Below are 13,211 nucleotides of genomic sequence, written 5' to 3'. Positions count from 1 at the left end.
AAACATGGTGGTGGCAGCATCATGGTTTGGGCCTGCTTTTCTTCAGCAGGGACGGGGAAGATGGTTTAAAATTGAGGGGAAGATGGATGCAGCCAAATACAGGACCATTCTGGATGAAAACCTGTTGGAGTCTGCAAAAGACCTGAAACTGGGACGGAGATTTATCTTCCAACAAGACAATGATCCCAAACATACAGCAAAATCTACAAAGGAATGGTTCACAAATAAAGGTATCCAGGTGTTAGAATGGCCAAGTCAAAGTCCAGACCTGAATCCAATCGAGAATCTGTGGAAAGAGCTGAAAACTGCTGTTCACAAACGCTCTCCATCCAACCTCACTGAGCTCGAGCTGTTTTGCAAGGAAGAATGGGCAAGAATTTCAGTCTCTCGATGTGCAAAACTGATAGAGACATACCCCAAGCGACTTGCAGCTGTAATCGCAGCAAAAGGTGGCTCTACAAAGTATTAACGCAAGGGGTCTGAATAATTTTGCACACCCCACTTTTCATTTTTTTATTAGTTAAAAAAGTTTAAAAAATCCAATAGATTTCATTCCACTTCACAATTGTGTCCCACTTGTTGGTGATTCTTCAAAAAAAATAAAAATGTTATATATTTATGTTTGAAGCCTGAAATGTGGCAAAAGGTTGAAAAGTTCAAGGGGCCGAATACTTTCGCAAGGCACTGTACCTCCCCGGACTCCCTGCCCTATATGATCTGGTCCACTGATGTGGAAAAAGCATTTGATCGGTTCGACTGGACCTATCTATGTGCGGTGTTAGAGACCCTGGGAATACAAACGCATATGCTGACCCGAGTTTGCAAGGCAAGGTGAATGGACTCCTCTCCCCCAGCTTCTTGATCTGGAATGGCACGAGACAGGGGTGCCCCCTCTCACCCATTCTTTTTGCCCTGGTGCTTGAACCCTTCCTACGCACTGTGCGGGCGAACGTGGATATCAAGAGTGTGAAGGCTGGTAATACAGAGCACAAGCTCTTGGCGTATGCTGATGACATGCTATTCCATCTCACAGATCCCCTGCTCTCCTTGCCCAACTTGATGCTAGACCTTCTACTTTTTGGGACACTTTCTAACTTTAAAATTAACTACACAAAATCTGAGACCGCTCCCTATTCAGTTACCACCCTCCCTGGCTAGTAGGTTAGAAGCGGCCTTCCCGTTCCCTTGGGCTAGGTCATCCCTAAAATATTTGGGCATTCTACTGACGGATAGATTTGACACTTTATAAGCGGCCAATTACCCCCCTTTGCTGGCAACAGTAAAAAAGGACCCACTTGACTAAGACAGCCTTCACGTGGTTAAGGCGAGTCAATATTATAAAAATGAATATCCTCCCAAAAATACTGTTTTACATGCAATGATACCTGTCCCTTTGCCTAGAGTTTTTTTTACCCAAGTGTCCAGCACGCTCTCAGACTTTGTCTGGAACAAGTGGAGACCACGAATCACGCTTAGAGTACTGAACCACCCGAGAGTCGAGGGATGTCTGGGCCTACCAGACATTCAGAGATATTATGGGGCAATAGTCCTCCAGAGGATACTCAACTGGCTCTTCCACACTCTGTATAAACTCTGAGTCTCCCTGGAGAAATACATGGTGGGTAGAAACCTGTCCTATGCCCAGTGGCTGGCTCGGGAGCACAGGGGGTTGTCGGACTTTACCTCCCCATTGATGACTTATGCACTGGCAGCATTGGATCGCCTCAATTTGAAGCTGGCCCTGGCACACCCTGTGCCCCCATTGGCCCCATTTTGGGGGTTTCTATAGTTCTCTCCTGGGGAGCAGATGGCCTTTCTGGGCCCTGGGTGGATGATAGTAAAGCCAGCTGTGGTAAGCTTCTGCAGAAATGTAAATTGCTGCCCTTTGAGACCTTACGGGATCGACACAGAAGTTTCCCTATGGACTTCTGGAGATATAGGAAACTACACCTCTTCTTTGAGGTCAACAGCTGCTCCATAAGAGATATCTCTAACCCTTACGCCCTTTGAATGCCTTTTTATAGCAGAGGAAGTGATTCTGCATATGGTCTCCGAACTCTACCAACTGGTAGGCTTTGCCAACTCCAAAGTTAAGCCCACATATATCACAGCCTGGGAATAGGTTTTGGAGCTCATCTTCACCCCAGCCCAAATGGCCCACCTCTATCAATTCCAAAACCCAGGAATAGAAATAGGTTCACTCTTGCATATCTGGTGGGATTGCACGGTGATCAGACCCTTTTGGGACCCTTTTGGGACCCTTTTGGGAGGACATTAAGTCCCAGATTAGAGACATCATGGACCCAGACTTCCCTCTCTCCCTGGTTCACTTCCTTTTGCCCATTCCTCCCATGCCAATTAGCCAATACAGGAAAAGTGCATTTCCTCATTTATTGAATGCAGCCAAGCGGTTGCTCCCAGTCTATTGGAAGGGACCACAAATCCGCATCAGGGAGGAATGGAGGCGTAAGGTGAGTGAAATAAAGTGGACTGGATCGCCACCTGCAGGGGTACCCGAAACCGCTTCTCCAGCACTTGGTCAATTTGGGTAGAATGTTTCCGACCCAGGACAAGTGTCCTCTAGTTTAGACTTGACTTTACTGGAGTTGGCAGAGCCATCAACCTCTACAATTAAGAACAGAGACCTAACTTAGATGCATGTGGTAAAAAAGTTTTTCTTTCAGCTACTTACCTAATTTTGCTATGGCATTAGAGGCTGGGTGTGAGAGGTGGCATTAATTGTGAGATTCAAGGTATGTTCCCGCTCTTCTATCTTCCCTTTCTTGCCCTCCATACTTTTCTACGGATGGCGTGCAGGGGGCAGTCAGTTGGAAGCATATCTTTGTTGCCCCCCCCCCCTTGCGCTCCTCCCAGGAGAGCCAGCCCTTAAAATTTTTTAGCACACTGTAATTACTTGTTGTTTGGGAAGCTTACCATTCTACTTCTGTATTGCAATTCTTCCTATTTGGGCACCTAAATGTAGCCAATGGGGCGGTCGGGGTTCCCCTCACTCCCTGTGAAGCCACTGCCCCGCTATGTAATTGCTGAGCCTTTTATACCTACTGCTATAATACTTATTATACCTATGTTATTCACGTTTTTAATGTTTTATACTATGACATGTATAACTCGTGCAGCATATGCTTATTATGCCAATGGCAATGCTCATTGAGCTGTGATGCCTTGTTTTTAATAAATAAAGATTATATAAAAATAAAAAAATACCACCAAAAGAAAGCTCTATTTGTGTGTGAAAATTATATGAATTTAATTTGGGTACAGCATTCCATGACTGCACAATTACCAGTTAAAGTAATGCAGTGCTGAATAGTAAAAAAAAGCTCTGGTCAAAAAGAGGGTAAAATCTTCTGGAGCTTAAGTGATTAAAAAATGGATGGCTGTAAAAAAAACGCCAATACTTACCCTATCCATACTATCAGTCTTCATAGTCTTAAAGAACTAAGCTGCCTGAAAAACATCTGCATCCAACACACTTCCTTGTGTTTCAGATGCCTGGTTTCCTGCTGGGCTCTGTGGTTCCATTTGCTTTAAGGACATAGCAGTGATGTAGGGGTCTGCAAATGGAACCACAGCACAGGACAGGTAAGTAGTAATCCTTTTCTTTGAAGTCAGCAGTCTCTGAAAAAATTTTGATCTGAAGTCAGAGTTGCTTTAGAAAATGCGGTTTCAGAAACACAGATCATTTCAATCAGCTCAGTTCCTTACCTCATAACTGTGCTCTTCGGCACAAAGTTTGCCCAAGGACATCTGAGTCTTCACTCTTCTCACTGCACACTCCTTGTCCGATAACCCATCCGACTGTGTTGAGATCTCAATAGGGATTTCTGGTGTCTGGGATAGAAAGTCTTCCAACTTGTCCCCCAAAGGCTCCTTGCGGCTGTTGACCAAGTCATCTGGGCTGTTGGAGTGATCACTGGTGTTCCCCTCTTCTCCATCAGACACAGAGAAATTTTCTGAACTGAAAGTGGAGTAGGACTGGCAGCTTTTCATGCCCCGAGGTGGTCGGTGTCTTCGGGGAAACTCAACTTCACTGTCTACCTCACCCTCTTCTTCCTCAGATGATTCATCTCCATTCTGTGAAACAGACATACAAGTAAATGTTTCAGATATCCAAGATGCAGTTAGGATCTCCCAATTTGAAATTATCAGCAGTTTGTAGAGCAAATAATAAAAAAACAATAAAAAAAAAACCTTCAAACATGTTAGAGAGTTTGAAATTGCTTTGTCTTTTTACCATGGTATAGCTTTGGTCAATGCTGAAAAGGAGTAGCAAAAAGCATTCTGGTGTGTAAGATATGCTTTGTACAACAATCTTGACTAAGCAAATGTCATGAGTTCCAAGTCAGAACATTCTCATTGCTTCTGAAAATTGCATTTTTTTTTTTTTCTCCTTAAAAGTGGAAAACCCCTTTAACAGGTATTCTACAGTTACAGTTCATACAGCACATTTCTATAACTGGTTCAAAGCCCAAAGCCCAAAGCTCAAAGCCCAAATACAGCCCGTTAACGTTCATTTTTACAGTATTCGCCATACCTCCCAACATTTTGAGATGGCAATGAGGGAAACCTACTAGCAAATGTATGTAGGCATAGGACACACCCCCTGCCACACACCCTTAAAGGAGAATTAACCAACAAATAAAGCTTAATTAAATCTACAAGGGCTTTTTTTTTACCACTACTATTCCTTATATTGGCTTTTAAAATTTACAAATGCAGCAATTTAGAATTTGGATCAAAGGTTTAGCACTGGAAAACACTTTTTGAAAGATAAAAAGGGCATTTTATATACAACTATACTACTAGATAAGACCAAAATGAGGGACAAATGAGGAGGATTGAGGGACAGAGGGACATTGCTTCAAATCAGGGACAGTTGTGAGCTATGTATTCTCTGTTAGAAGAGGGTTAGAACCTTTGATGGTTGTTCACTGATGTGCGTGTTGCTGGTTGGCTGATTTCCTCTCACTTTCTTTCCCTGTGAAACCCCAGGTGTCATGTCACAGGGTGTAGTGGGGAAAGGAAGCAAAGGATAATTTTCCCCCACTAATAGATAGCAAGAGGGGGGCTTTATTATATGTCAAAACAATAATACTGCCAACTATGAAATTACATTAATTTTGCATTTATTTGTTTCTATTCACTAAAGCCCCCCCCCAAAAAAATATATAGCTTTAGCAAGCTAAATTAAATGCAGCCTGACCTGTGCCAATGAACTGCAGCCTTAGCAGTTCCCATGAAATGCAGCCTTACCAGTTCCCATGAAATGCAGCCTGACCAGTTCCCATGAAATGCAGCCTTACCAGTCCCATGAAATGCAGCCTTACCAGTCCCCTGAAATGCAGCCTGATCTGTGCCAATAAAATACAGCCTTACCACACAGAGCTCTGTCACGTCATGGATTTGAATATCCTGGCGCCCACTTTAACAAAGTCCCGCCTCCTATGATACAAGTCACACTGATTCAATGTATCATGTATCAGTGTTCTATCTATCTTGGAGGTGGGATTTTGTTACAGTCCTCCACCTTACACAGACTGGCAGTCCCTGGCGAGGACGTCATCACATCCACTTGTCACTCAGAAGAGAAGACAGAGCAGCCCGAACGGCTGTACGCCATTTCGGCCGCTCGCGCTGCTCTGTCTTCTGTCTATGAGTGACAGGCCCAGCTGGGAGATTGCCTAAAAATGTATAGCCCACATGCCCAATACCTTTAGCAGATAAAGTATACATTAGATATAAGGTTAAAATTACCATTGTTACAATTGTATAAACGAAAATAGACTGCAATTACCTTTCTAAGAGTGCGTATCCTTCGTGGGAGAGCAGGTGGTGTTGGGATGGTTAAAGAACTCACTCCAACTGCTGCCCTGATAATAGGAAGCTGATCTAGCCCACTCATCTGAGTTCCTTCTTGCATATTATTGTGCCTTGGTGACTCTGGTGGGTTTCTCTCAGAGTTCCGTATCTCTGGATTTTCACTTCTAGAATTTTCCCAGGATCCTGGGTTTAGGTTGGGCTGAGAAGAGGATTCAACACAGTTCAGGCAAGAGTCATAAGATTCTTGCTGACAGGGCTCCCAGTTTTCTGTTTGTAAGCGGCTGTCAGCCTCCAGGGTGCTGGAGAGAAGGTCAGGGCTAGAGCCAGACATACACCTCTGAGCATGACAACTCAGAGGACTTCTTAGTGCAGCTGCAGGGCCAAAGTACCGCAGGTTGTTGGCACAGTTGGCAATATTCTGCCCATGCATATTAAGGGTTTGATGTCGAGATAATGCAGGCTGGACTGGATCATGGCGGGGACTTGGCGGAGTAAATGGGGAAGATGCAGGAGTAAGATGACGAGCAGCTTGAGAAGGGGAAGGAGAGTCCTGGTTTTTTGAAATGCCCATGATGAAGTCACCATGACTGCCCTTGCTGTTCCCTCGCCGATGACGTGGTTTGCTTCGATACCGACTCTTTCCACTTGATGATATCTTTGGACTTCCAGATATGGGAGATGAACTGGGTACATTTGCCTCCACGCTAGCTATGCCATCTGATTTCAGTAGGTCAGGCCTGATAAACAATGAATTCAGGGTTATTCTCCGATAGGGTAAACCAACCCCCAACTGTAACTTATTTTTCAATGATACTATTCAGTTCAAACCCCCTCTGAGTTTTTACAAGTTTTAGGAACTTTAGTTATAAGATCTCCCCCAAGATCCCTCCTCCATCTTGAAGTATCTATTATTAAGTACATTAAGATTCCAGCACTATGCTCTGTAGTTCAAAGCTGTCTTATAATAGCCAAATCATGGTATCAGAGCTGGAAAATTGGGTATAGATTCCCCAAGATGAGAAGCTAGTGGATATATATAGATAGATAGATATATAGATATATCTAGATATATTTATTTATTTATTTATTCCAAAATGTACTAGGCTTTTAAGTAAAAACATGGAGGGTCATAAATCTTAACAGCTACATACCGTCTAGTGTGAGATGTAGCTTTAGAAGGTACCCCTTTCTTTTTGATCAATTTCTCAACAGTATTTGGATGAACTATCGGGCGGACAGGGTGGCGCTTATAAGTTCCAGGGTATTTTTTCTCTACAACCTGTTCACGCCTAGAAAAGAATGCAATGTTGTGTTATAAAATGTATATGAATCAAATTGGCTTCATCATACAGTAAACTGAAGTGTACAGTTATGATTGCTACAATATGAAAGTCATCATACTTCTACTAATGTTTGCCAATATATATTCTTTAATATGAAGGATGCTACCATTCAATAAATAGATTTTGCTATGAAAGCAGACCTCTAACCAAACCTTATTTTTTTAAACAATAGTAACAACAACACAACAACAAAAATCAGTATGAGGTTTTACAGAAACAGAATCAAGTAAAAACTAATTACTAGCATATTATGCTCTAAAACTTGCAGAGAGAAGTTTTTTTTTTTTTGCAGTTTACTACCATTTTTGTAGAAAGCACAAGCATTTTTATATTTTTTGAATAAAGTACTAGACTTATCAATCCACCATGTAATAGAAATGAATAAAGGCAGAGATTTTTGAAGCACATCCTGTGTGCCGAACATGACTGCCCCCATTGGTACAGTAGAGAAAAAAGTGCAGACATGCACATTTACCTGCGAACAACACATCTCCATATTTTTATTGCCAGGTAGAATAATAAAGGAAAAAACAAATCCAACAACCAAATCTATGCACTGGTAAACTGCAATATATTACGGTTATGAAATATGATTTAGGCCTCATACACACGTTTTTACAGCGGCTTTTTTGAGCTTTTTTTGCTGCTTAAGAACACCACTCCACGTTATTCAATGGGCTCATACACACCATGGTGTTTGTTAGCTGCAAATGGCATAGGCGTTTGTAAGCTGTAAAAAAAAAACAGGACCAGTGCATTCTGAGGCTCCAGCATTAGAGCTGTAAAAATGTCACGCGCCGGAAAAAGGTGTTAAACGCGAATTAACGAGGCTTAATGCTGTGTTAAGCCTCATCCGGCATTTCTGTCTATTCAAAACCAATGGTTCCCTATGGGAGCCCATTGATTTGAATAGAAGTCGTACCAGAAGTCGGATCAAGATGATCCGACTTGCGGTGCTACTTGTGTGTTGAGAATCTTGAATGGGAACCCCGCGGAAATTAAAAAAAACATTGCGTGAGGGCCCCCCCCCCAAGACGATACCAGGCCCTTCGGTCTGGTATGGATCTTAAGGGTAACCTCGACACTGAAAAAAATGGCGTGGGGTCCCCCCCACGATCCATACCAGACCCTTATCCGAGCGCGCAGCCCGGGCCGGTCAGGAAAGGGGTTGGGGAGGAGCGAGCGCCCCCCCCCCCCCCCAGCCATACCAGGCCGCATGTCCTCAACATGGGGGCTGGGTGCTTTGGGGCAGGGAGTGCCCTGTGGGCCCCCCACCCCAAAGCACCTTGTCCCCATGTTGATGAGGACAAGGGCCTCTTCCCGACAACCCTGACCGTTGGTTGTCGGGTTCTGCAGGCGGGGGGCTTATTGGAATCTGGGAGCCCCCTTTAATAAGGGGGCCCCCAGATCCCGGTCCCCCACCCTATGTGAATGAGTAAGGGGTACATCGTACCCCTACCCATTCACCTGGGGGAAATGTGCAAGAGTCCTATGTGTCTTCTGGTCCGTTTCAGGTCCGAATTCAGCCAAAAATTCAGACTAAAATCGGACCTAAAACGGCGAAAAGGAACTAACGGAAACCCTTGCGTGAGCCACTCTGTGCTATGGCGTGAACCAAGCCTTAGAAGCAAATAGTCTGCAGTAACATCTACTGATGTTTTAGAGTTCACTTAATTAGTAATGTACTACCATTACCAGGTCACCTTTTTGGTATTGAGACGCAAAAGGTGCAAGAAGATCAATTTCATGGAGGCTATCTTCTTCCAGCTCTTTTACTAGCGTTGGCCCAGTCTTCTCCTTCGCTGCCGCCATCGCCTTCTGTCTTCTCTCTTCCGATGTTGACACAACGTCTCTCCCGCTTTAATGCAGTGTACTCGGGGCGCAACAAATTATATAGGCATGGAGTGTGGTGACCCCGTCCCCTTATGACGTCACAGCCCGGGGCATGATGGGACTCTGATGTCATATAGGCCATGCCTATATAAATCTTTGCGCCCCGCGTACACTGCATTACAGTGGGAGAGAGCGTCGTTTCAACATTGGAAGACAGAAGACAGAAGACGACTGCGGCGGCGAGGGAGAAGACCGGGCCAACGCTAGTAAAAGAGCTGGAAGAAGATAGCGGAGGAGCCCGGCAGAAGGTACCAGAGAGTGGGAGAAGGCACCAGAGAGTGGGAAAAGAGGCCAGAGAAGTCGAAAGAGACCCCCGAAGTCGGAAGAAGATCCCCGGAGCTGCCTTATAAATTATTTTAAAAACCCGTGCAGTGTGTTTTTTTTTATTGACACTTTTCCCCCAGGTGAATGGGTAGGGGTACGATGTACCCCTTACTCATTCACATAGGGTGGGGGCTGGAATCTGGGGGCCCCCTGATTCCTAAAAGCCTCCAGCCTGCAGACAACCAATGGCCAGGGTTGTCGGGAAGAGGCCCTTGTCCTCATCGACATGGTGCTTTGGGGTGGGGGGGCCCATTGAGGGCATGCGGCCCGGTACGGCTCAGGGGGGGGTGCGCACGCTCGTACCCACCCCCTTTCTTGATCCGCCGGGCTGGGTGCTCGGATAAGGGTCTGGTATGGATCATGGGGGGGGGAACCCACGCCATTTTTTTTGGTGTGGGGGTTCGCCTTAAGATCCATACGAGACTGAAGGGTCTGGTATCGTCTTGGGGGGGAGCCTCACGCAAATTTCTTTTCAATTCCCACTGTGTTCCCCTTCAAGATTCTCAGCACACAAGTCGCACTGCAAGTCAGATCATCTTGATCTGATTTCTGGTACGACTTCTATTCAAATCAATGGGCTCCCATAGGGAACAGAAAAACGCGGCTGAAAGCTAGCGCGGCTCACGTGCAATGAATTCAATGCAAAACAAGGAAAAAATTGCGCTTTTAATGCTGCTTTTTTCCTGGCGTCTGTACTAGCTTTACAGCCCGTTTTTTAAAACGTCCATGTGCGCGAGGACTTAAGCTTGTAATTTAAAGTGAATCTCGGTTTACTTTAAGCCTTCTAAACTATCACTCAACATGAAAAACTGACATTGAGACATGCCTGTATGAATGATGGCAACTGTCAGAGATACTCGTATCCACCCTAGTTCACCATTAATACCTAATTATTGGTTACTGAGGTTGCCCAGAAATACTATGCACAAATAATGAGGCACATAAGGCTAGAGGGGTGCGCCAACGCTCTTGACTACATGTAGCTGGGTGAGATTTGCGTAACAGAGCACCCTGGGCTTGAGGACAAATGGAACAACCAACTGAATATCTGAGAATTCATCTTAATAGGTGCCAGGTAAAGAAAGCTTAACATGAACACTGCTCATTTAAACCTAGTGAACTAACTTGTCTTTAAACAATAAATGGGTACATACTGTATATAAACTGCTATTGCTACCTACCATTGGCATTTTCCTAACATGTATGTCATGGTGGGACATTTCCTTCTTATGTCAATCTGTGCAGTTTAACTGACAACTCAGAAGGCAGATCTTTCATGCGCAAGCCTGATTTTTAACACTGATATATACATTGCTATTGGGGAAATACTAATTTTTCATAAAAATTTTTGTGATTTGAGTCAAAACAAAACAACCCTAATTCAGGTACCTGATTAGCTCCTTTTCTCGGACTTCCAACTGCAGCATGATAGCACTGAGCTCCATGTATAGGTTATTGGCTCTCTCCAGCTTACGTTCATAGTGTTCACGAATATCCAGTGCATGTCTATTGTAAATAATAAATTAATTATTAAATATACATTTAAGCCACAGGAATGTAACTTTTAGGCTACTTTCACACTGGGGTGTTGGGGGCGTCGGCGGTAAAGCGGCAATATTTTTATTCTCCTACAGCGCTGCAAAGATGCGGCTTGCAGGACTTTTTTTTTTTACCGTACTGCCAGCGCACCGCTCCAGTGTGAAAGCCCTCAGGCTTTCACACTGGAGTGAGAGCAGAGGCGCTTTACAGGCGTTATTTGTAGCACTATAGCGCCTGTAAAGCACTAATACCAATGATGGGGCACTATTTCTCCCACTAATACCAATGATGGGGCACGATTCCTCCCAATAATACCAATGATGGGGTACTATTCCTCCCACTGACACCAACAATGGAGCTTATTCTTTCCCTATTACCAATGCCTCCTATTGCTCAAAGGCTTTATGTAATTATTTTAATGCCATTGACCACCAAGTCTAAGGCATTTTCTACTACCACTGGCCTCAATCCAGCTCTCCTAAAGTCTGATTGTCAGTAAACTGGCACTTTGCTTAGAAAGTTTTGAGACCCCCAATCACTATTGTCTTGTAACATGGTAGGTAAGAACCTATACCTATACTCAGGAGGGGGGCCAATAATGGAGAGAGATTAATGCTGCATTTTTGAAGGACCTTGTTCAATTGCTGAACTCCTTATCAATGCAAAGCAAAGCAGAACTTTAGTGTAAATGAGCCTTATTAAAATGCAGGACAACTCATCTCAAGAGTTAAGCTGGCTGTATACTAGTAGAATTTTCTTTCCAATTTTTCATTTTAGGAGCGTTAGTTCGCTTTTCTAATCTTTGTGGGGTCGAATCGACATTAGTTTTTCACCACAGTGACAAGAAAATTTGCAGGAGCTAAATGGAAAATCTCTCTTGAACGAACACATTTCTATCAATGTATGTCGTCTTTGTTTGGCAAGTCCATTCATTCCAAAATTGAATGCTAGAAACACATGATATTTCTAAGTAATTTTGTAAAGCCATTTAATACATTCAGAACTTTCATACAAATTTTCATACAAAATGTTTATATGAATGTTCCTTTGAAAATCTAGCAGTATACATTCAGCTTTACTTGCAAAGCTCAGTTACCTATAACAACCATAATTTTAACTGACATATTATACACGTTTTCTAGAAAGATAACCCCCACAAACTTTATGCAGGAGATCTTACCGTAACTCTTCTCTCCGTCTGCGGATCAGTTCCTCATCCAGACGGTGGATGCAGGTCCCCTCACTTTTAATCTTTTCAAAATGTTTCTTTACTTCCTCCCTCCACTCAGCCTAAAGAACAGACAAAAAACTGTGTAAATAGTTAGTAGTAACTGCGTATAAAACAATTAGGCTAGGTTCACACTACTGCAAATTGGATGCAGGCTTCCCCCACATCCAATTTGCATGTCAGGAGATTGTGACAGGCTCTCTATGGAGCCAGTTCCCACATCTCTGGAGCGGCTCTGGTGTGAATTGCACAGGAGTCCTGTGCATCTTCTGGTCCGTTTCAGGTCCGAATTCAGCCAAAAATTCAGACTAAAATCGGACCTAAAATGCCGAAAAGGGACGTAACGGAACCCTGCTGTGAGCCACTCCGTGCTATGGTGTGAACCAAGCATTAGAAGCAAATAGTCTGCAGTCACATCTACTGATGTTTTAGAGTTCACTTAATTAGTAATGTACTACCATCACCAGGCCACCTTTTTGGTATTGAGGCACAAAAGGTGCAACAAGATCAATTTCATGGAGACTAGTATTAATTCTAATAAAGTGGGATAATTATGTTCAAAATTATATTAGGAACTTTATAGGTGTCAGCAGTGGACAGTCCTCTGCTTTTGCTTAGTTCCAACCATTTAGCCTTCTATCAAGCTGTGACTTACTATCATGCTTAAAGCAGAACTATACCCACAAATTAAAATACTCGCCTCCACCTTCCAGTAATGTGGTTGTAACATCCCTTGCCAGCTGCTGTCATATTTTCTATGGACACTTTCGGGTGTTGGGTTTTGGCCCCCTGACTGGGGGAATGATGTCATCCCACGCATGTGCACAGGAGTCATTCATTCCATCACAGTCAGAGTGTGCTGGGAATGCACGCTGAGCTGCATATGCCTAATGCGGTCTGCTCACAGTTTTAGAAAGTTGAATTTAATTCCACAAACAATGTGTTAGTAAAAAAACCTAATGCCACGTACACACGACCTGACTTTTTGACAGCAAAGGTCCGATGGAACGAGTCCGTCGGACAATTCGATCTTGTGTGGGCTC

At 43.8% G+C, this 13,211-nt stretch overlaps 1 protein-coding gene across 4 annotated transcripts in view; it reads right to left on the bottom strand.

Moving 5' to 3' along the window:
* MAP3K13 (mitogen-activated protein kinase kinase kinase 13) overlaps positions 1-13,211 on the bottom strand; it is a 230,377-nt gene that overhangs the window by 10,401 nt on the left and 206,765 nt on the right. For all 4 annotated transcript variants that reach the window (XM_077448443.1, XM_077448442.1, XM_077448441.1 and 1 more), the window contains 5 exons: positions 12,121-12,230; positions 10,791-10,907; positions 6,993-7,130; positions 5,816-6,578; positions 3,727-4,095 (listed from right to left, as the gene is read on the bottom strand). In XM_077448443.1, coding sequence (XP_077304569.1) covers positions 3,727-4,095; positions 5,816-6,578; positions 6,993-7,130; positions 10,791-10,907; positions 12,121-12,230 — 1,497 coding nt within the window. The remainder of the gene's footprint in view (positions 1-3,726; positions 4,096-5,815; positions 6,579-6,992; positions 7,131-10,790; positions 10,908-12,120; positions 12,231-13,211) is intronic.

The sequence above is a fragment of the Lithobates pipiens genome, unplaced genomic scaffold (genome assembly GCF_037356315.1).
Source record: "Lithobates pipiens isolate NorthernLeopardFrog02 unplaced genomic scaffold, aLitPip1_a1.2 Scaffold_22, whole genome shotgun sequence".
Classification (NCBI taxonomy): Eukaryota; Metazoa; Chordata; class Amphibia; order Anura; family Ranidae; genus Lithobates; species Lithobates pipiens.
The sequence above is the reverse complement of the archived record's forward strand: the minus strand, read 5'-3'. Positions and strand labels throughout refer to the sequence as shown.